Source organism: Festucalex cinctus, chromosome 1, assembly GCF_051991245.1.
Source record: "Festucalex cinctus isolate MCC-2025b chromosome 1, RoL_Fcin_1.0, whole genome shotgun sequence".
Lineage (NCBI taxonomy): Eukaryota > Metazoa > Chordata > Actinopteri > Syngnathiformes > Syngnathidae > Festucalex > Festucalex cinctus.
In genome coordinates, this window is record NC_135411.1 from 27014321 (window position 1) to 27034605 (window position 20285).

The window sequence follows — 20285 nt, forward strand, 5'->3', positions numbered from 1 at the left end:
TATATGCAACACTAATGAATTACGGCTGAATTGTAAATCTATTCTTAACCAACATGTTTCTGTGCTTGTAACCTCTCTTCAAGCTGGTTTGACCAGTAAACTAGTTTCAAAGTATAGGATAGTTAATTTTCAATATATTATATTAGTCTCTTCATCTGTTGCGCACCATTTCTAAATGAGCAAATAAGTACACTTATTACCTAATTCTCCATCATCCCTCCATACCGCCTTGCTTCATATTTAATTTTGGAAACACAGCCAGACATAAATGGTCTTCAGTTACTTATATGCCAGGCATCTCATATTCCTGCAATAAAATTAAAGTTGAGGTTCTACCTATACAAGCACAGTCGGCAGCTATGTGAGTCCCTAAATGGATAAGTAAACACTTGGCAACTCATTTGAGATGAGGCCCAAAATAAGTTCTACACAAGCCTAATGAACTCAATCCACTTGCTGTACATGATACCACCGTAAGTCGCTGACATCTGTTAATGCTGCATGATACATGTGTCACTGCTGCCTTTCACTCAAACTCATTGTTGCTTCACTTTGGCAAACTTTCTAAGCTCTTATATAAGAAAAAATTAGGAGGCCCTCCAATTTACTTAATGTATCTGCCTACAGGGCATTGGCACCTACTTTTACATTTTTAGGTATGATTTGGTATACTGTAAAACTAATCACCAAAGTTTAATTTTCACCTTTTTTTTTTTTTTTTTTTTGGTGTGAATTTAGTAAGTATGTCTTTCAATCAAGTCTTAAATTCAAGACAAAGTATTTATACCGGACTGCATTGTTAAGTCAACAACTGATGTTGATAGTCTGTTGTAAGACTACACTGTTAAAAGTTTTACCCAGCTTAAACAAAAAAATGATGTCCAGATATCACATCTAAAATATTTGACTTCACAGCAACTACACTGAGTGACTTCGTATGACCTGATTATTTCATGTTGATGTAAACAATAATTCTTCACTTGAACCAACCTTTTTTTTTTTTTTTTTTTTGCCTTGATCCAAAATATTTCCTTAACATTTTAGGTACAGTGTTCCCTCGTTTTCCGCTGGGGTTAGGTTCCAAAAAATACCCGCAATAAATGAAATCCGCGAAGTAGTTAGCTTTATGTTTTACAATTCTTATAAATGTTTTAAGGCTCTAAAATCCACTACCACACAATTTAGACACTTTTCTCATTGAGGCATTTACATGTTCTCACATTTCTCTCTTGTTCAAACATTGATAATGTTCAAAACTTCATAAATTTTATAAAATGGGTATATTACTGCAAAAATAATATGCAAAATTGCACTTAAAAAAGAATTCGCGAGATCGCGAAAAGTGAACCGCGTTATAGCGAGGGAAGACTGTACTGAACCAAATTAATTCATTTAATTTTAACTGAATTAACATATTCAATTTGATTGTCAGTTTTGTTTGTTTTTTGTTTTTGCTTCCCATTTACAATATGGTCAGTCTTTCTAGAGCTGTCAGACAACAACAACAAAAAAACAGATTGTCTAACAAGCAAATGAGCCTGGACAAACGCACTTGGTAACAGGTATACACAATCTAAAGCTGTAATTAATCAATATCATATCAAAGACTGCTTTCTGAAATCAGTGTTGACCCTCAGTACAATGCCATTTGTTTTAAAAGTGCATTCACTCACACATATAGAAACATGATCTCTCAGGTGGGGAAGTGAACCCACGCCACCTGCATCGGAGGCAAGCGGCAGTAATCACTCCGCCACCCAGAGCCCATGTACAATAACGCCATGGTGGCACTGATGTGCTGTCGTTTTCAATGCGCATGCCAAGTCCATTTGACTCAAACTAAATATATGACCTGGAGGGCATGAAGACATGAAGAAGGAAATCAAAAACTTTATTTTGGGTCCTTTGGGCGTCTTTTTAGTTCCGTCGAAATCAAAATTGACGTCTGTCAATGCAAAATAATGGTTTTCACAATAAAAATCAATACCTTTATCCTGTTTTGAATGGATATTATTTATTTCAATGAAATGCTGATTGCAATCCTTTTCACAGTGATGCGCATGCGCACTTCTAAAGTTTGTATCATGTAGCTAGCTTTGTGTAGTGAGCTTCGGATTCGGCCATTCATCGTTGTAGCTCCACCGACTGAATGTGTTACCCATATTTTAAGTATAGATATTGTGTTTTTAGTAGTACCACAAAAACACTACCAAAAAAACAAACAAACAAAAAAAAGTATAAAATTGCTATCAAGCTGACACCGATGACAACTCACATCAGTAATAGCCTTTTTGGCCATTTTGTGCTTCCTGAACAGCATCTTCAACTTCACCTTGAACCTGGACAAAGTCAGACTCCAGCGTCTTCTTGGTGTTGATAAGGCTGGTGTTCTGAATGTGATATATATGTATACTTCAGCAAATGTCAAAAAGTGATTTATGACCCCAATAAAACAATGATTTATTGCACCCCCCAATAAAACTTTATTGCCCCCCCCCAATAAAACCATTCATATCCTACCCCTTTGAAGTAAGCCCCGCCCCCTTCCGCTTTCTTAGCCAATCAGAAGCCGTTATTTTGAATTAAGCCCCTACCCACTTGCCACCTTCTCAACCAATCAGAGGCCGGAAGCCAGCTCCTGTCAAAAATGATTGATGACATTCCACCCACCCCTCCCTCCCACCCTCTTCGTCTTAACCAATCAGAGATCGGAAACCACCCCCCTCATCGTCTTAACCAATCAGAGATCGGAAGCCAGCTCCTGTCAAAAATGATTGATGATATTCTGTTTCCCACAACATCAAACACGTTATCCGGTCCCCCCACCCTTCAACAAACACCCCCACCCGATTGTCTACGTACTTCCTCTGAACCCCCCAAACAGTAGCTTTGTTGTTTTCCGGTCCCCCCACCTTCATCAAGCAAATGATTCCGGTCACCCCCCACCGATTCTCTACGTACTTCCTTTGAACCCCCAAACAGTAGCTTTGTTGTCCAGCTGATAATATTATTTCGACATCCTCGTGTTAATAAATTATTTTTCATCTTACAGGAAGGATCCTACCACCAGCTTTTGAAGTAGCAATGGGGGGAGCGCCCCCCTGTAATTCGAATTACTGATAAAGCTACCTACTTTGAAGTAGAACGGGTCCCAACCGTAGGAACCCCCGACCCCCCTTATCATCATGTTGGGCGGCAGGAAGCCCCCACCACCGCCCCCCTCTATCGGGTATGTGCGTGCGTGAATGTAAATTAGTACGAGGCTCACTTATTCGAGTTAAAGTGAATATTAAAAAATGTTATCCATTTGTTTTATGTTTTTTAAATAAATAAAAGAGACTTACCGATGTTTCGGAATACGAGGGTTTTTTTCTTTTTTAAAAAATAAAATAAAAAAAAATAAAGTTTCTGTTTCTACCAATTTCTAACCGATGGAGAGGGGGGAAATATAGACGAAAAAATAGATTATTCGTGCGTAAAGGGCGGTTATTTAACCCATTTCAGAACCGCGTCCTTCTTTTTCCTCAGACTAAAAACTTGTGTGTTTGTAAAAAAAAAAAGTCAAAGAAGGCCGGCTAGGGAGGTGTGACTCCCTCACGCCGTGGTAAACGGCGTCATCTAATGGGCAAAGGATGTTACAGCGTATGATTAAGAGAGGGAGCATTAAAGTTAGTCTACAAAAGTAAATTAGGGTATTAAAATGTTGATAATGAATGTAAAACCTAAAAATTTGATTCAAAGGTATTCAATTTGTAAATTATACAATTTGGATGACGGAACAATGTATGGCATTAGAGTAGCCTTTAAATATTAAGTAGGGTTAATTTTAAATTTTTGGCGACAGCAGATCGAAACTAGCATCATACTAAACCCCCCTGCAGCCATCTTTTTTTTAATGTTACTGAACACTATCCCTATATTAAACCAAACTTAACTCATTTTACGTTTTGGTTACAAATTGATACGTTTTATTTTTATATGGTATCTATTATAAGACGATGGATGCTAGAATTTGTACATTTTATATATACGTGATGTTTATAGGTATGCTTAGACGTGTATGTTTTTATTATTTTATGTTTATGATGTGTATAAGAGTACGCTGTTTTGGGAGGGATGGGAAAATTTGTTTACCTTTTTTTGTGTGTTTAAAAAAGATAATAATTGTACTAGTTTTTTTTTTTTAAAAATACTGATTTCGGGAGAGAATATGTAATCACAAACTCAGGCAGTTCCTGCCTGTGGACATTATTGGTCAGACGTCTGCTTCTTTTTAAAACTAAGAGAATTGAAAGCATGAAACTATGAGTTTCTTGATACGTTATTAGATTTATACTCTACTTAACCCTTAATCTTTAAACTTAAAGCCGATCTTTGCAACAATTTAACCAAAATCATCTTCTTATTAGGCCGTCAGGTCACACACGTTTTCGTTCAGTTTCGCTCCACTACCAGGGGTACTAAATAATCTTTACTTCATAAAATAGATTTATTAGTAGTAAGTAAGAATCCGTGGAGTTCAGCCTCTGAAAACCTGCCAATTTTGTGTTTTCGGTGGTGAAACCCCGGCACTATTTTGCGATGAGGCGCAGTGATCTCTCGTATGGGCGTAGTGCCATTAGGTCGGTAGCGGTGTGATTTAGGTCACATGAGCCAATCAGGTAGCTGCTGCTTTCTCCTCACCATAGCAACCGCATATCAAAAATGGCGACCACAACGTCGGAGAGCGAAAGGAGAAAAAAAGTTAGAAAGAAAGTGATGAAAAAACTTCGTTCCCGTTCAGGTTTGCCCATCGCTTCAGCTGGCCCCGTTATTCCAGCCATCTGCATCATTTGTAAAAATAAATTTCAAAGTAGACTCGTCTGGGATTGGAAGGCACACGGAAGAGGGATCATCTCGCCAAAGCAGAAACATTGTCAGCAGGTATGTGCTACACACACGCGTGCCCATATCTGTTATTAATGTGACTGATATTTTGTATAGGGCTGAAAATAATTAGTTGCTAGGTTAAGTTTTAAGGCTATAGTTTATTAAAAAAGGCGAGCTGCTGAATGATTTATCGAGTGAATCCAACAGTTGTTACCAAACTCGAGTTACCTGTGCCCATCAGAGTCATAATATAGTCACAGCTACACAATCCCTTTTCCCCAAACTCTCTTTCATCAACCTCAACAAACACTTTACTTTACTTAAATCTGTGATGTGCATATACTGTAAAGAGGTGATGTGACAATAACACTTATAATGTAATTGTTTTTTGTCTAAAGGCGGGTTGGTTGCTGCAGGCCGCTGAGATGAAGAAAGACTGTTCCATTCTTCTGCATATTCAAGACAAAAGACTGTGTCACAATGGAGGTACAGTTTTGTTTCAGAGATTACACAAGGGTCTTAAAGTCAACAGCAACAGAAACAGCAACCAGGGACGAACAAATGTGAGTTGTTACATTGCACTATTTCATTGTCACTTTGCTAAAATTACACATTTCAAAAGTAAAGCATTGGTCAGCAATGTCACTTGTATTCTGTTTACATTTCGAGACAGCATTAATTAGAAAGCATGACTCTGCACATATTAAGTGAGTGTGTGTGTGTGTTTTAGACAACCCAATGCTGAGAGCTACAAATTCTTTTTGTGAACAAGTAATCCGTCAAAGGATTATAGTTGACAAAGATGTGATGAGAATGGACAAGTTAAGGGGTTTGTGAACAGTGTTAAGAAACACGGGGATCTTGATGCTTCAGACTACAGGTAACATATAAATCTTCATATTGAAACACATTATCTGAAATCTATGGGGAGAGATTTGTCTAAAATCTCACTGTTTCAGAGAAAAATAGTTTGCTGACAAGCTCAATTTAAGTTAAAAATAAATAAATAAATAAAATCGATTCTCTAAAAATGAAAACCGGTTGGTTGTTAATTATTACATGCAAATGTGTTTTTTTGTCTTCTGTATTTATAATTGTTCTTTGACCAAGAAAGTATATAGGCCTATAGGTATATTTGTATTTCTTTCCAAATATACGATTATTCACTAGAATTTTGAGTAGGATATCCAAATACCAAAATATTCGATAGCTGCAGCACTAATAATACAAATTTTGAGTTGGGGCATGCCCACACGAGTTATTTTACCACACACCCATGTCAAAACTAGCTTACTGCACACACACTGCACCCCAACTTCAAATTTTTGCTAACGTAATAATAATAATAATAATAATAATAATAATAATAATATATAAATTTTGTTGGATCCAAAAGCAACTTACATAATTATAGTTTCATATGATTGTAATTGGCTTATTTTCAAATGTTTAAATATTTCCTTGATTTGAACAAAATATAATTGTTTAGAATAATCTTGATTTCAATTATTACCAAAATAATTGTGATGAGTATTTTTTTCCACAATAGAGCAGCCCTAGTGTGATGTGAATATGTGCATCTTGTGCTCAACTTTCCCTTTAATTTTCTATTTCAGGCAGGATATACTGAAACGAAGATTGAGGTGTGATTTCCCCCAGCTGGTTTTTCACACCCCTTTCCAGCAACAACTCTGAAATGGTTTTTGTAGAGACATTATCAACAACTGACAAACTTTTAGACAGGGTATCTCACTCATCAGATACATCAACTACTGAGTCTACTGATGTAAGCCAAGTTTTTGTTGTTGTTTAAGTTTATAAGGTTTGTATATACGAATGCGCTGTGTGGAAACGGGTTTTAACATCTATCGTTTTTGTAATATTTAATAAACTAATAAATATACTGTTTTTTTTGTTTTTCTTAAACTGATTTATGAAAAGGACTTGTAATCGCAAACTCTTTTTTTAAAAGCAGTAACTGAATTAGGAGGTGGAGGGGCAATGTATTATGGGGATCATACTTTTTGAAATCTTTAAACTGTCGATTGTAAGAGTCTTCTATCTTGATGTTAGCCTTTTTATCTGAATATGTATGAATGAAATATCTTCTAATTATCAGCTCGGATTCTTTCAATGGATAGCCCTGTAACCCTTAGGTTAGTAGTTTTTTTAGAAAGTATCTGGGTATGAAATATGTTATGTTAGGAATATGGCGCGTACGTGAAGAAGGTACGTCTGGCTATGTATTTTATGTTTTTGAGTTGTTGTATATAAGATTGCGTTGTACATAAGAATTTTACCCCCTCTTACGTTTTTGATGTGTTATAAAACTAATAAATGTACTGATTTTTTTTTTTTTTTTTTAAAAAGGATTAGGCTTAGAGAAGGTGTTTGTGGCACTCTCATGAGCAGAGTGCGCGAGTTGTTTTACCCCCCTCTGCAGATGCGTACACGTATAAAATGCTATTTTTCTGTTTCTAGTTTTGTTACCGCTAGTGCTATAATTTGTGTCTATACGATTTTATCGGATGTCTCTATGTATTTTTGTTGTAGTTTAAGTTTATGAGGTTTGTATATACGAAAGCGCTGCGCGGAAATGGGTTTTATCCTCTTATCGTTTTTGTAATATTTAAAAAAACTAATAAATATACTGTTTGTTTTTTTTGTTTTACTTAAACTGATTTATGAAAAGGACTTGTAATCGTAAACTTTTTTTTTTTTTTTTCTAAAGCAGTAACTGATTTAGGAGGTGGACGGGGGAGGCTGGTACATGTGTGAAATGCGTGTGTAGGGTGTCAGTGTTTACTCCGAGGGGGCAGTAAAACAGTCTTTGAAAGCGATTGTCATACGATGCTTCGATCTGAAGTAGTCGCGTATAAATAATTTTATACATTCTTTTTAAAAAGAGAGAAATGTAGGTACGAATGTTCGAGCCTGTTAAAATGCAGCAAACTTTATACTTGATTTAGAAATTATTCTCTAATTTACTAGGGCATTGTATTGTGGGGGTCATACTTTTTGAAATCTCTAAGCTGGTGTTTGTAAGAGTCTTCTATCTTGATGTTAACCTTTTTATTTGATGATGTATGAATGAAATATCTTCTAATTATTACCATGGCTTCTATCAATGGATACCCTTGTAAGGCTTAGGATTGTAGTTTTTTAGAAAGTATTCGGGTATGAAATATGTTATGTTCGGGACATGGTGCGTACGCGAAGAAGGTTGATGTAGTTTTATTTTTGTTTTGTTTACGATTTACTTTTTTTTTTAGGGGGATGTAGGCATCGTTTTAAGGTGCCAGGTGTATTTTGTGTAAATAATATATGGATACTTACTTTTTATTTTTGTTACCGATAGTGCTTTGTTTCGTGAAACCCTTTTGTTTTGTTTTGTTTCTTGTTTTTTTTAACTTACCCTTCGATGATAAATAAAACGTCTTTAGACTTATCGCTAGCGAAGATGTAGCACGTTTAGCATTCTAAATAGTTTTATCGCTGCACGACGTATTCGAACTAAGAGATCCCAAGTCTTTGTGAGTTTTTTTTTCTTTTAAATACCCATTGTTAAATTAGCCTATAAGATATTATTGAATATGATAGGCTGTAAGATTAGCTATACTAAATCACCCCTGGGTTTAAAACACAAAACTATGAGATTTAATCAGAGCGTAACAATCTACCGCGACGATCTTTTTTAATCTTAAAACCGCTCTTTGCAGCAATTTACCTAAATATATAGTGAACAAACGTGTATCTTGTATGACTAAGAGACATTTAACTTTTGATTGAACGATTTATTTTTTCCTTACAAATCGCGCTTACTTTCCGATGATACGCGTAGGTAAACAATTTTTTACAAGCATGATTGTGAAATAACAGCTACTAAATTACTTAATTTGAATGAATAATATTTAAGACGTCTACCCATCTAACGCTTTAAAAACAGCGACATATTTCAGATAAAAATATTATTCGTACTATATTGTTTTTTTTTATAATAGTTTCCGAGTTCTCACAATAGATGTTCGATGATACTATTTTATGTTTTTCTTACCGGTATGATTAACTTGTATTACATTTATGACTTTTCTCTATTATCTTTGCATCGTTTTAAGGCGGCCGGTGTATTTTGTACAAATAATATATGGATACTTATTGATTTTTGATCAATTTTTACTCGTATATTTACCTACTTGTGCTTTTAGGCGTATGTTAGTTAGTTAGTTAGTTACATGTATATGAGTGCGTATTCTAACTTTCCCATTCACTTCTTGGTTCCATTCCATCACCCCTGTGAGACCGGACTCTTCTACTTAATATCACTAAAGTCTGTTCAAAAATCATTGGACACCCTGTCAGAGCCTTATCTTCCTTTTGTGACCGAATCCTGCTCGATCCGTTTCACTCACTTCATCGAATGTTTGAGTGGCTTCCCATCATCTCGGCAGGCTGAGACGCCCCACTCTGACGAACACAGCGGCACACGTAGCACTTTAGTGTGAAGCACGGAGCACTTTCTTTTGTTTGTTTTTTTTATTGTTATTTATTATTTTTCGTATTTGTTTTTTTTTAAATGTTCATTGATTTCATGTTTTGTTTTTTTAACTTCCCCTCGAGGACAAATAAAAGCGTTTTTGAATTGAATATTTAATTACTTGTAGTATTTTATTCATTTTTAAGTTATTTTTTGGTCTTAAAAAGAGAAACTAAAGTCTTTATCACTAGAAGTTTAATAGTTTTTTTAATTCCTATCCACGCATCCCTCGCCACTTCCTTGCTCCACCGGCGGTCTAAAACTCGATAAGAAAACAAACGACAAACATGATTTTAATCCATACAGATATATTTTTTATTTAGTTACACGGGACGTTAACAAAAAGACATGATATACATTGAAAAGCACCTCAAATAAAACATAGGGACGCACCTTGCATTCAATAACAGTTTGGAAGTTTTTCATTTCATTTTTAGATTCAAAGACTCGTCGTTGTAATAATATTTAGCACAGTCAATAAACAATGTCATGACGGTCACCAAATGTCCCGCTTTAATATTATGGTTATACCAATTATTCAATACATATTCCATCGTGTTAGTCATGTTTACACGGTTCTTCAACAGTTTTGTTCTCAATGGATGTATGTAAAATGTGAAATTTCTCTACAATTATGCAAGCTTTCAAAAAAGATTCCCCCATCTCACACGTACCAATCAGCGATCAGATCTAGTTGTTCATGGCTCAGTCCTCCGTCCCAACAGTTATCGAGAACGATCTTAATTCTGTCTAACACCATACGCTCATGAACGTAGTCGTGTAGCACAAATTCTACGATGCGTTGGACTTCCTCGGTAGTCGTCTCACGATGGGTTATGGTTAAGATACGGTGAATCGTCGACAGAAAACGTCCGTTACACAGTAGTTTCATGATACCTTCAAAATTCCGAGCAAGATAATACGGTTCCCGATCATAAAATAAGCAGGGATGTCTTAATTGACTCGGTAATTTTAATTCACATCCGGAGCAATTCTCTCTGCTATATTTATGGATAGCGCTCATCAACATATAGCTAACAGTCTGCTTAATACAATTATATCTTGCATTTATTACCCACACGTCCGGTGCATAGTTCCAAACCAATTCACCCTCCCTCTCCTTAGGCCCGGCAGAAGCCGTCGGTAGACTGGTTAGCGAGTCGTCGTCGTCCACGGAGGTCTCAAGAGAGGAAACGTTACTTTCCGTACCGTCCTCAGTCGGGCGATCATCGGGTTGAGGAGACCCGGGCGGAGGGTTATTCTCCTCTTCCTCAGCGATAGGGTCTATCATCTGTAAATATAAACGTGGGTAACCCTCCTTTTTTTTTTTTAATTATTATTGATGTTATTAGGCTACATCGATTCGTCAAAAGTAGTTTACCGAGATGGATGCCGTAGACGATGTCGAGGATAAGTTGCAAGCGGTCATGGGGCTGGAACTCCGGTAGGGTCCGTCGATAAAGGTTACGTTTGCCTCATCCTCTTCGACGTCCGAACGCTCAGGACTAGATGCTGTAAGATTTGGCGGCTCGCTGAAAATCTGCATACTTCTGGAGAGTCGTGGGGATGTCCAGATCGTTCTAACTCGATCCCCCGGAGGTGGTGGCACTAGTGAATCTCCTCAAAGATTATCAAACGTTCGCGATGTTAGGGGGTTTTTTTCCCGAAGGGGGAGCGGTCTTTATTAGCACGAGACCCCCCACAGGGGCGTGGTTTTTACCAAAAAAAAAGGTTGGTGGCGCTAAAACAACAGATTTTTAAAAAATGAAAGTCAGAGAGTCTCCTTGATTCCTTCGCACATTAAAATCAATATGCGACTAATATAAAAACATTTACCGTAAAATAAAACATCTTTGAATAAGTCCCCCCTGTTTTAATCCGGGATAAAACATTTAACGATAATATTCGTCAGTAAAGACACAAGGGGTATAAGCCGACGTTTAAAGCGTGTAAAGACGTCGCTAAAGAGTAAACTCTCGGAATAACTTTAAATTATAAAACGTTAGCCTCACGAATAATTAGTCAATACGGGAATCGAGTAGTTAAATATTAATTACAAATTTTAACGGTATACGTACGCATTCAATAAAAATACAAGCGGGCGATTAATACTCGGCAAAGTTACGCCTAGAATTTTTAAAATAAAAATGTGTAAACACGTTTTGTTTTACTTTGTTTTGGAGGGACCGAGTATTTTGAAACATTTCATAGTAAAGCGTAAGGAGAACTAAAAAGTTTCATAAAGGTAATAATTTGACTTTATAAAAAAACAAACAAAAAAAAACAGTACCTAACTAACTCAATTCGAGTTTATTTTATACAGCGCATTCAAACAGTCTAAGCCATCGTAAACTAAAAGTAGGTAAATATACGAATAAAAACGGATCTGAAATAAATAAGAAGTAGATGTGTACATAAGTATCCATATATTATTAACATAAAATACATCATACAGTTTAAATGATACCAAGTAAACCAGATAACTTAAAAATGAATAAAATACCACAAGTAATTAAATATTCAATTCAAAAACGCTTTTATTTGTCCTCGAGGGGAAGTTAAAAAAACAAAACATGAAATCAATGAACATTTAAAAAAAACAAATACGAAAAATAATAAATAACAATAAAAAAAACAAACAAAAGAAAGTGCTCCGTGCTTCACACTAAAGTGCTACGTGTGCCGCTGTGTTCGTCAGAGTGGGGCGTCTCAGCCTGCCGAGATGATGGGAAGCCACTCAAACATTCGATGAAGTGAGTGAAACGGATCGAGCAGGATTCGGTCACAAAAGGAAGATAAGGCTCTGACAGGGTGTCCAATGATTTTTGAACAGACTTTAGTGATATTAAGTAGAAGAGTCCGGTCTCACAGGGGTGATGGAATGGAACCAAGAAGTGAATGGGAAAGTTAGAATACGCACTCATATACATGTAACTAACTAACTAACTAACATACGCCTAAAAGCACAAGTAGGTAAATATACGAGTAAAAATTGATCAAAAATCAATAAGTATCCATATATTATTTGTACAAAATACACCGGCCGCCTTAAAACGATGCAAAGATAATAGAGAAAAGTCATAAATGTAATACAAGTTAATCATACCGGTAAGAAAAACATAAAATAGTATCATCGAACATCTATTGTGAGAACTCGGAAACTATTGTAAAAAAAAACAATATAGTACGAATAATATTTTTATCTGAAATATGTCGCTGTTTTTAAAGCGTTAGATGGGTAGACGTCTTAAATATTATTCATTCAAATTAAGTAATTTAGTAGCTGTTATTTCACAATCATGCTTGTAAAAAATTGTTTACCTACGCGTATCATCGGAAAGTAAGCGCGATTTGTAAGGAAAAAATACATCGTTCAATCAAAAGTTAAATGTCTCTTAGTCATACAAGATACACGTTTGTTCACTATATATTTAGGTAAATTGCTGCAAAGAGCGGTTTTAAGATTAAAAAAGATCGTCGCGGTAGATTGTTACGCTCTGATTAAATCTCATAGTTTTGTGTTTTAAACCCAGGGGTGATTTAGTATAGCTAATCTTACAGCCTATCATATTCAATAATATCTTATAGGCTAATTTAACAATGGGTATTTAAAAGAAAAAAAAACTCACAAAGACTTGGGATCTCTTAGTTCGAATACGTCGTGCAGCGATAAAACTATTTAGAATGCTAAACGTGCTACATCTTCGCTAGCGATAAGTCTAAAGACGTTTTATTTATCATCGAAGGGTAAGTTAAAAAAAACAAGAAACAAAACAAAACAAAAGGGTTTCACGAAACAAAGCACTATCGGTAACAAAAATAAAAAGTAAGTATCCATATATTATTTACACAAAATACACCTGGCACCTTAAAACGATGCCTACATCCCCCTAAAAAAAAAAGTAAATCGTAAACAAAACAAAAATAAAACTACATCAACCTTCTTCGCGTACGCACCATGTCCCGAACATAACATATTTCATACCCGAATACTTTCTAAAAAACTACAATCCTAAGCCTTACAAGGGTATCCATTGATAGAAGCCATGGTAATAATTAGAAGATATTTCATTCATACATCATCAAATAAAAAGGTTAACATCAAGATAGAAGACTCTTACAAACACCAGCTTAGAGATTTCAAAAAGTATGACCCCCACAATACAATGCCCTAGTAAATTAGAGAATAATTTCTAAATCAAGTATAAAGTTTGCTGCATTTTAACAGGCTCGAACATTCGTACCTACATTTCTCTCTTTTTAAAAAGAATGTATAAAATTATTTATACGCGACTACTTCAGATCGAAGCATCGTATGACAATCGCTTTCAAAGACTGTTTTACTGCCCCCTCGGAGTAAACACTGACACCCTACACACGCATTTCACACATGTACCAGCCTCCCCCGTCCACCTCCTAAATCAGTTACTGCTTTAGAAAAAAAAAAAAAAAAGTTTACGATTACAAGTCCTTTTCATAAATCAGTTTAAGTAAAACAAAAAAAACAAACAGTATATTTATTAGTTTTTTTAAATATTACAAAAACGATAAGAGGATAAAACCCATTTCCGCGCAGCGCTTTCGTATATACAAACCTCATAAACTTAAACTACAACAAAAATACATAGAGACATCCGATAAAATCGTATAGACACAAATTATAGCACTAGCGGTAACAAAACTAGAAACAGAAAAATAGCATTTTATACGTGTACGCATCTGCAGAGGGGGGTAAAACAACTCGCGCACTCTGCTCATGAGAGTGCCACAAACACCTTCTCTAAGCCTAATCCTTTTTAAAAAAAAAAAAAAAAAATCAGTACATTTATTAGTTTTATAACACATCAAAAACGTAAGAGGGGGTAAAATTCTTATGTACAACGCAATCTTATATACAACAACTCAAAAACATAAAATACATAGCCAGACGTACCTTCTTCACGTACGCGCCATATTCCTAACATAACATATTTCATACCCAGATACTTTCTAAAAAAACTACTAACCTAAGGGTTACAGGGCTATCCATTGAAAGAATCCGAGCTGATAATTAGAAGATATTTCATTCATACATATTCAGATAAAAAGGCTAACATCAAGATAGAAGACTCTTACAATCGACAGTTTAAAGATTTCAAAAAGTATGATCCCCATAATACATTGCCCCTCCACCTCCTAATTCAGTTACTGCTTTTAAAAAAAGAGTTTGCGATTACAAGTCCTTTTCATAAATCAGTTTAAGAAAAACAAAAAAAACAGTATATTTATTAGTTTATTAAATATTACAAAAACGATAGATGTTAAAACCCGTTTCCACACAGCGCATTCGTATATACAAACCTTATAAACTTAAACAACAACAAAAACTTGGCTTACATCAGTAGACTCAGTAGTTGATGTATCTGATGAGTGAGATACCCTGTCTAAAAGTTTGTCAGTTGTTGATAATGTCTCTACAAAAACCATTTCAGAGTTGTTGCTGGAAAGGGGTGTGAAAAACCAGCTGGGGGAAATCACACCTCAATCTTCGTTTCAGTATATCCTGCCTGAAATAGAAAATTAAAGGGAAAGTTGAGCACAAGATGCACATATTCACATCACACTAGGGCTGCTCTATTGTGGAAAAAAATACTCATCACAATTATTTTGGTAATAATTGAAATCAAGATTATTCTAAACAATTATATTTTGTTCAAATCAAGGAAATATTTAAACATTTGAAAATAAGCCAATTACAATCATATGAAACTATAATTATGTAAGTTGCTTTTGGATCCAACAAAATTTATAATATATTATTATTATTATTATTATTATTATTATTATTACGTTAGCAAAAATTTGAAGTTGGGGTGCAGTGTGTGTGCAGTAAGCTAGTTTTGACATGGGTGTGTGGTAAAATAACTCGTGTGGGCATGCCCCAACTCAAAATTTGTATTATTAGTGCTGCAGCTATCGAATATTTTGGTATTTGGATATCCTACTCAAAATTCTAGTGAATAATCGTATATTTGGAAAGAAATACAAATATACCTATAGGCCTATATACTTTCTTGGTCAAAGAACAATTATAAATACAGAAGACAAAAAAACACATTTGCATGTAATAATTAACAACCAACCGGTTTTCATTTTTAGAGAATCGATTTTATTTATTTATTTATTTTTAACTTAAATTGAGCTTGTCAGCAAACTATTTTTCTCTGAAACAGTGAGATTTTAGACAAATCTCTCCCCATAGATTTCAGATAATGTGTTTCAATATGAAGATTTATATGTTACCTGTAGTCTGAAGCATCAAGATCCCCGTGTTTCTTAACACTGTTCACAAACCCCTTAACTTGTCCATTCTCATCACATCTTTGTCAACTATAATCCTTTGACGGATTACTTGTTCACAAAAAGAATTTGTAGCTCTCAGCATTGGGTTGTCTAAAACACACACACACACTCACTTAATATGTGCAGAGTCATGCTTTCTAATTAATGCTGTCTCGAAATGTAAACAGAATACAAGTGACATTGCTGACCAATGCTTTACTTTTGAAATGTGTAATTTTAGCAAAGTGACAATGAAATAGTGCAATGTAACAACTCACATTTGTTCGTCCCTGGTTGCTGTTTCTGTTGCTGTTGACTTTAAGACCCTTGTGTAATCTCTGAAACAAAACTGTACCTCCATTGTGACACAGTCTTTTGTCTTGAATATGCAGAAGAATGGAACAGTCTTTCTTCATCTCAGCGGCCTGCAGCAACCAACCCGCCTTTAGACAAAAAACAATTACATTATAAGTGTTATTGTCACATCACCTCTTTACAGTATATGCACATCACAGATTTAAGTAAAGTAAAGTGTTTGTTGAGGTTGATGAAAGAGAGTTTGGGGAAAAGGGATTGTGTAGCTGTGACTATATTATGACTCTGATGGGCACAGGTAACTCGAGTTTGGTAACAACTGTTGGATTCACTCGATAAATCATTCAGCAGCTCGCCTTTTTTAATAAACTATAGCCTTAAAACTTAACCTAGCAACTAATTATTTTCAGCCCTATACAAAATATCAGTCACATTAATAACAGATATGGGCACGCGTGTGTGTAGCACATACCTGCTGACAATGTTTCTGCTTTGGCGAGATGATCCCTCTTCCGTGTGCCTTCCAATCCCAGACGAGTCTACTTTGAAATTTATTTTTACAAATGATGCAGATGGCTGGAATAACGGGGCCAGCTGAAGCGATGGGCAAACCTGAACGGGAACGAAGTTTTTTCATCACTTTCTTTCTAACTTTTTTTCTCCTTTCGCTCTCCGACGTTGTGGTCGCCATTTTTGATATGCGGTTGCTATGGTGAGGAGAAAGCAGCAGCTACCTGATTGGCTCATGTGACCTAAATCACACCGCTACCGACCTAATGGCACTACGCCCATACGAGAGATCACTGCGCCTCATCGCAAAATAGTGCCGGGGTTTCACCACCGAAAACACAAAATTGGCAGGTTTTCAGAGGCTGAACTCCACGGATTCTTACTTACTACTAATAAATCTATTTTATGAAGTAAAGATTATTTAGTACCCCTGGTAGTGGAGCGAAACTGAACGAAAACGTGTGTGACCTGACGGCCTAATAAGAAGATGATTTTGGTTAAATTGTTGCAAAGATCGGCTTTAAGTTTAAAGATTAAGGGTTAAGTAGAGTATAAATCTAATAACGTATCAAGAAACTCATAGTTTCATGCTTTCAATTCTCTTAGTTTTAAAAAGAAGCAGACGTCTGACCAATAATGTCCACAGGCAGGAACTGCCTGAGTTTGTGATTACATATTCTCTCCCGAAATCAGTATTTTAAAAAAAAAAAAACTAGTACAATTATTATCTTTTTTAAACACACAAAAAAAGGTAAACAAATTTTCCCATCCCTCCCAAAACAGCGTACTCTTATACACATCATAAACATAAAATAATAAAAACATACACGTCTAAGCATACCTATAAACATCACGTATATATAAAATGTACAAATTCTAGCATCCATCGTCTTATAATAGATACCATATAAAAATAAAACGTATCAATTTGTAACCAAAACGTAAAATGAGTTAAGTTTGGTTTAATATAGGGATAGTGTTCAGTAACATTAAAAAAAAGATGGCTGCAGGGGGGTTTAGTATGATGCTAGTTTCGATCTGCTGTCGCCAAAAATTTAAAATTAACCCTACTTAATATTTAAAGGCTACTCTAATGCCATACATTGTTCCGTCATCCAAATTGTATAATTTACAAATTGAATACCTTTGAATCAAATTTTTAGGTTTTACATTCATTATCAACATTTTAATACCCTAATTTACTTTTGTAGACTAACTTTAATGCTCCCTCTCTTAATCATACGCTGTAACATCCTTTGCCCATTAGATGACGCCGTTTACCACGGCGTGAGGGAGTCACACCTCCCTAGCCGGCCTTCTTTGACTTTTTTTTTTTACAAACACACAAGTTTTTAGTCTGAGGAAAAAGAAGGACGCGGTTCTGAAATGGGTTAAATAACCGCCCTTTACGCACGAATAATCTATTTTTTCGTCTATATTTCCCCCCTCTCCATCGGTTAGAAATTGGTAGAAACAGAAACTTTATTTTTTTTTATTTTATTTTTTAAAAAAGAAAAAAACCCTCGTATTCCGAAACATCGGTAAGTCTCTTTTATTTATTTAAAAAACATAAAACAAATGGATAACATTTTTTAATATTCACTTTAACTCGAATAAGTGAGCCTCGTACTAATTTACATTCACGCACGCACATACCCGATAGAGGGGGGCGGTGGTGGGGGCTTCCTGCCGCCCAACATGATGATAAGGGGGGTCGGGGGTTCCTACGGTTGGGACCCGTTCTACTTCAAAGTAGGTAGCTTTATCAGTAATTCGAATTACAGGGGGGCGCTCCCCCCATTGCTACTTCAAAAGCTGGTGGTAGGATCCTTCCTGTAAGATGAAAAATAATTTATTAACACGAGGATGTCGAAATAATATTATCAGCTGGACAACAAAGCTACTGTTTGGGGGTTCAAAGGAAGTACGTAGAGAATCGGTGGGGGGTGACCGGAATCATTTGCTTGATGAAGGTGGGGGGACCGGAAAACAACAAAGCTACTGTTTGGGGGGTTCAGAGGAAGTACGTAGACAATCGGGTGGGGGTGTTTGTTGAAGGGTGGGGGGACCGGATAACGTGTTTGATGTTGTGGGAAACAGAATATCATCAATCATTTTTGACAGGAGCTGGCTTCCGATCTCTGATTGGTTAAGACGATGAGGGGGGTGGTTTCCGATCTCTGATTGGTTAAGACGAAGAGGGTGGGAGGGAGGGGTGGGTGGAATGTCATCAATCATTTTTGACAGGAGCTGGCTTCCGGCCTCTGATTGGTTGAGAAGGTGGCAAGTGGGTAGGGGCTTAATTCAAAATAACGGCTTCTGATTGGCTAAGAAAGCGGAAGGGGGCGGGGCTTACTTCAAAGGGGTAGGATATGAATGGTTTTATTGGGGGGGGGCAATAAAGTTTTATTGGGGGGTGCAATAAATCATTGTTTTATTGGGGTCATAAATCACTTTTTGACATTTGCTGAAGTATACATATATATATAATGTGGAAAAAAAAAGAAAAAAAGAGTCATGTATTGGATCTTTTTTTTGTATCTCAATGTGTTAAACTAGTCACTCGCAGCCATTTTCATTGAAGCAACCCCCTTCGCTCCCGGCTGTTTTATTGGATTTTGACTGATTTTGCAAGGCCCACAGAATATTGTGTTCTATTGCTATAAAACCATGGAACCTACCAAAATAAAGATTATACTCTCTTCTTTCATCAGGAAAACAAAGTATATTATTATATGGGGAAAAGAGCTTTTTTGCAACAGGGCCCTGGTTGATCTCTTATACTCTGCTGCCACCTGCTGGCCTTTTGTAATAACTACCATTGTTTTACGCGTTCTCTTAAGTTCATAGACAAACAAAAAACAAACAAATATGTTAAAACACTGTGGCAAGATTTAAAATAGAACGTTTTTATATGTTTTTGGGAGCAAATGAGTTACACACGTAAGTCTAAATTACTGAGCATGAACCTGAGAGTGAAGCAGTCCAACACGCTCACTCACTCGCATCAACCAGCTCCTGCTCAGCCACTTTGCGTCCTCTCTCCGTCTGCTCCAAAGCAGCTCTCAGCTCTTCGATTTCAGCCAGCATCAGGCCATTCCTGCGCTCCACCATGGCAACCTGTTCCTTCATGTCATCCTGCCCTCTGATAGCCTCGTCAAGGTGCAATTGGGCATCCTGACAAAAAACAAATGATCAATTTTCTGTGCCCATTAGCATTTCTGATGCAATTATGAGAAGCTGACCTTGAGTTGTCCCTGGACATTCCTCAGTTGTTTCTGGGCTTCAGCAGCCTGTCTGTTGGCATGGCTCAGCTGAATCTCCATCTCGTTCAGGTCTCCCTCCATCTTCTTCTTCACTCTCAGGGCGTCATTCCTGCTCCTGACCTCAGCATCAAGAGTGCTCTGCATGGAGTCAATCACTCTCTGGCTGTTCCTCTTGATCTGCTCCATCTCCTCGTCCTTCTCGGCCAGCTTCCTGTCAACCTCACCCTTGATCTGGTTGAGCTCAAGCTGCACGCGGAGAATCTTGGCTTCCTGGTGCTCCAGTGTGCAAAAAAAAAAAAATCCCGTATCTATTTTTTGTTTATTTTATGTTTTTTCATTTTGGTATAATTTTTACTTTTTTATAAATGTTCTTTTTTCATTTACATTAATTTTTCCAGTTTTGTTTTTTTTTTTTTTTTTTTAAATTTACTTATCATAGAGCATGCACAGTATATATATTTTTTCATTTC

At 36.2% G+C, this 20285-nt stretch overlaps 1 protein-coding gene and 2 long non-coding RNA genes across 5 annotated transcripts; 1 reads left to right on the forward strand and 2 right to left on the reverse strand.

Moving 5' to 3' along the window:
• Nucleotides 1-1482: 1482 nt before the first annotated feature.
• On the reverse strand, nt 1483-20252 carry LOC144013529 (myosin heavy chain, skeletal muscle-like). Its single transcript, XM_077512937.1, is given in 7 exon segments — nt 1483-1488; nt 2276-2297; nt 2299-2390; nt 19519-19551; nt 19553-19726; nt 19795-20123; nt 20246-20252. Coding segments are annotated over 7 exon segments (663 nt in total).
• Nucleotides 3331-7617, forward strand: LOC144022123 (uncharacterized). 2 transcript variants are annotated; one of them, XR_013284267.1, is made up of 4 exons: nt 3331-4923; nt 5268-5432; nt 5600-5749; nt 6486-7617. It is a non-coding gene; the product is annotated as an uncharacterized LOC144022123 (long non-coding RNA). The 2 variants fall into 2 exon arrangements; XR_013284265.1 differs by lacking the exon at nt 5600-5749 and having other exon boundaries at nt 4345-4923.
• LOC144022155 (uncharacterized) lies at nt 13818-18105 on the reverse strand. Of its 2 annotated transcripts, XR_013284281.1 has the most exons (4): nt 16512-18105; nt 16003-16167; nt 15686-15835; nt 13818-14949 (listed from the first exon to the last, which is right to left on the reverse strand). It is a non-coding gene; the product is annotated as an uncharacterized LOC144022155 (long non-coding RNA). The 2 variants fall into 2 exon arrangements; XR_013284280.1 differs by lacking the exon at nt 15686-15835 and having other exon boundaries at nt 16512-17264.
• Nucleotides 20253-20285: the final 33 nt, after the last annotated feature.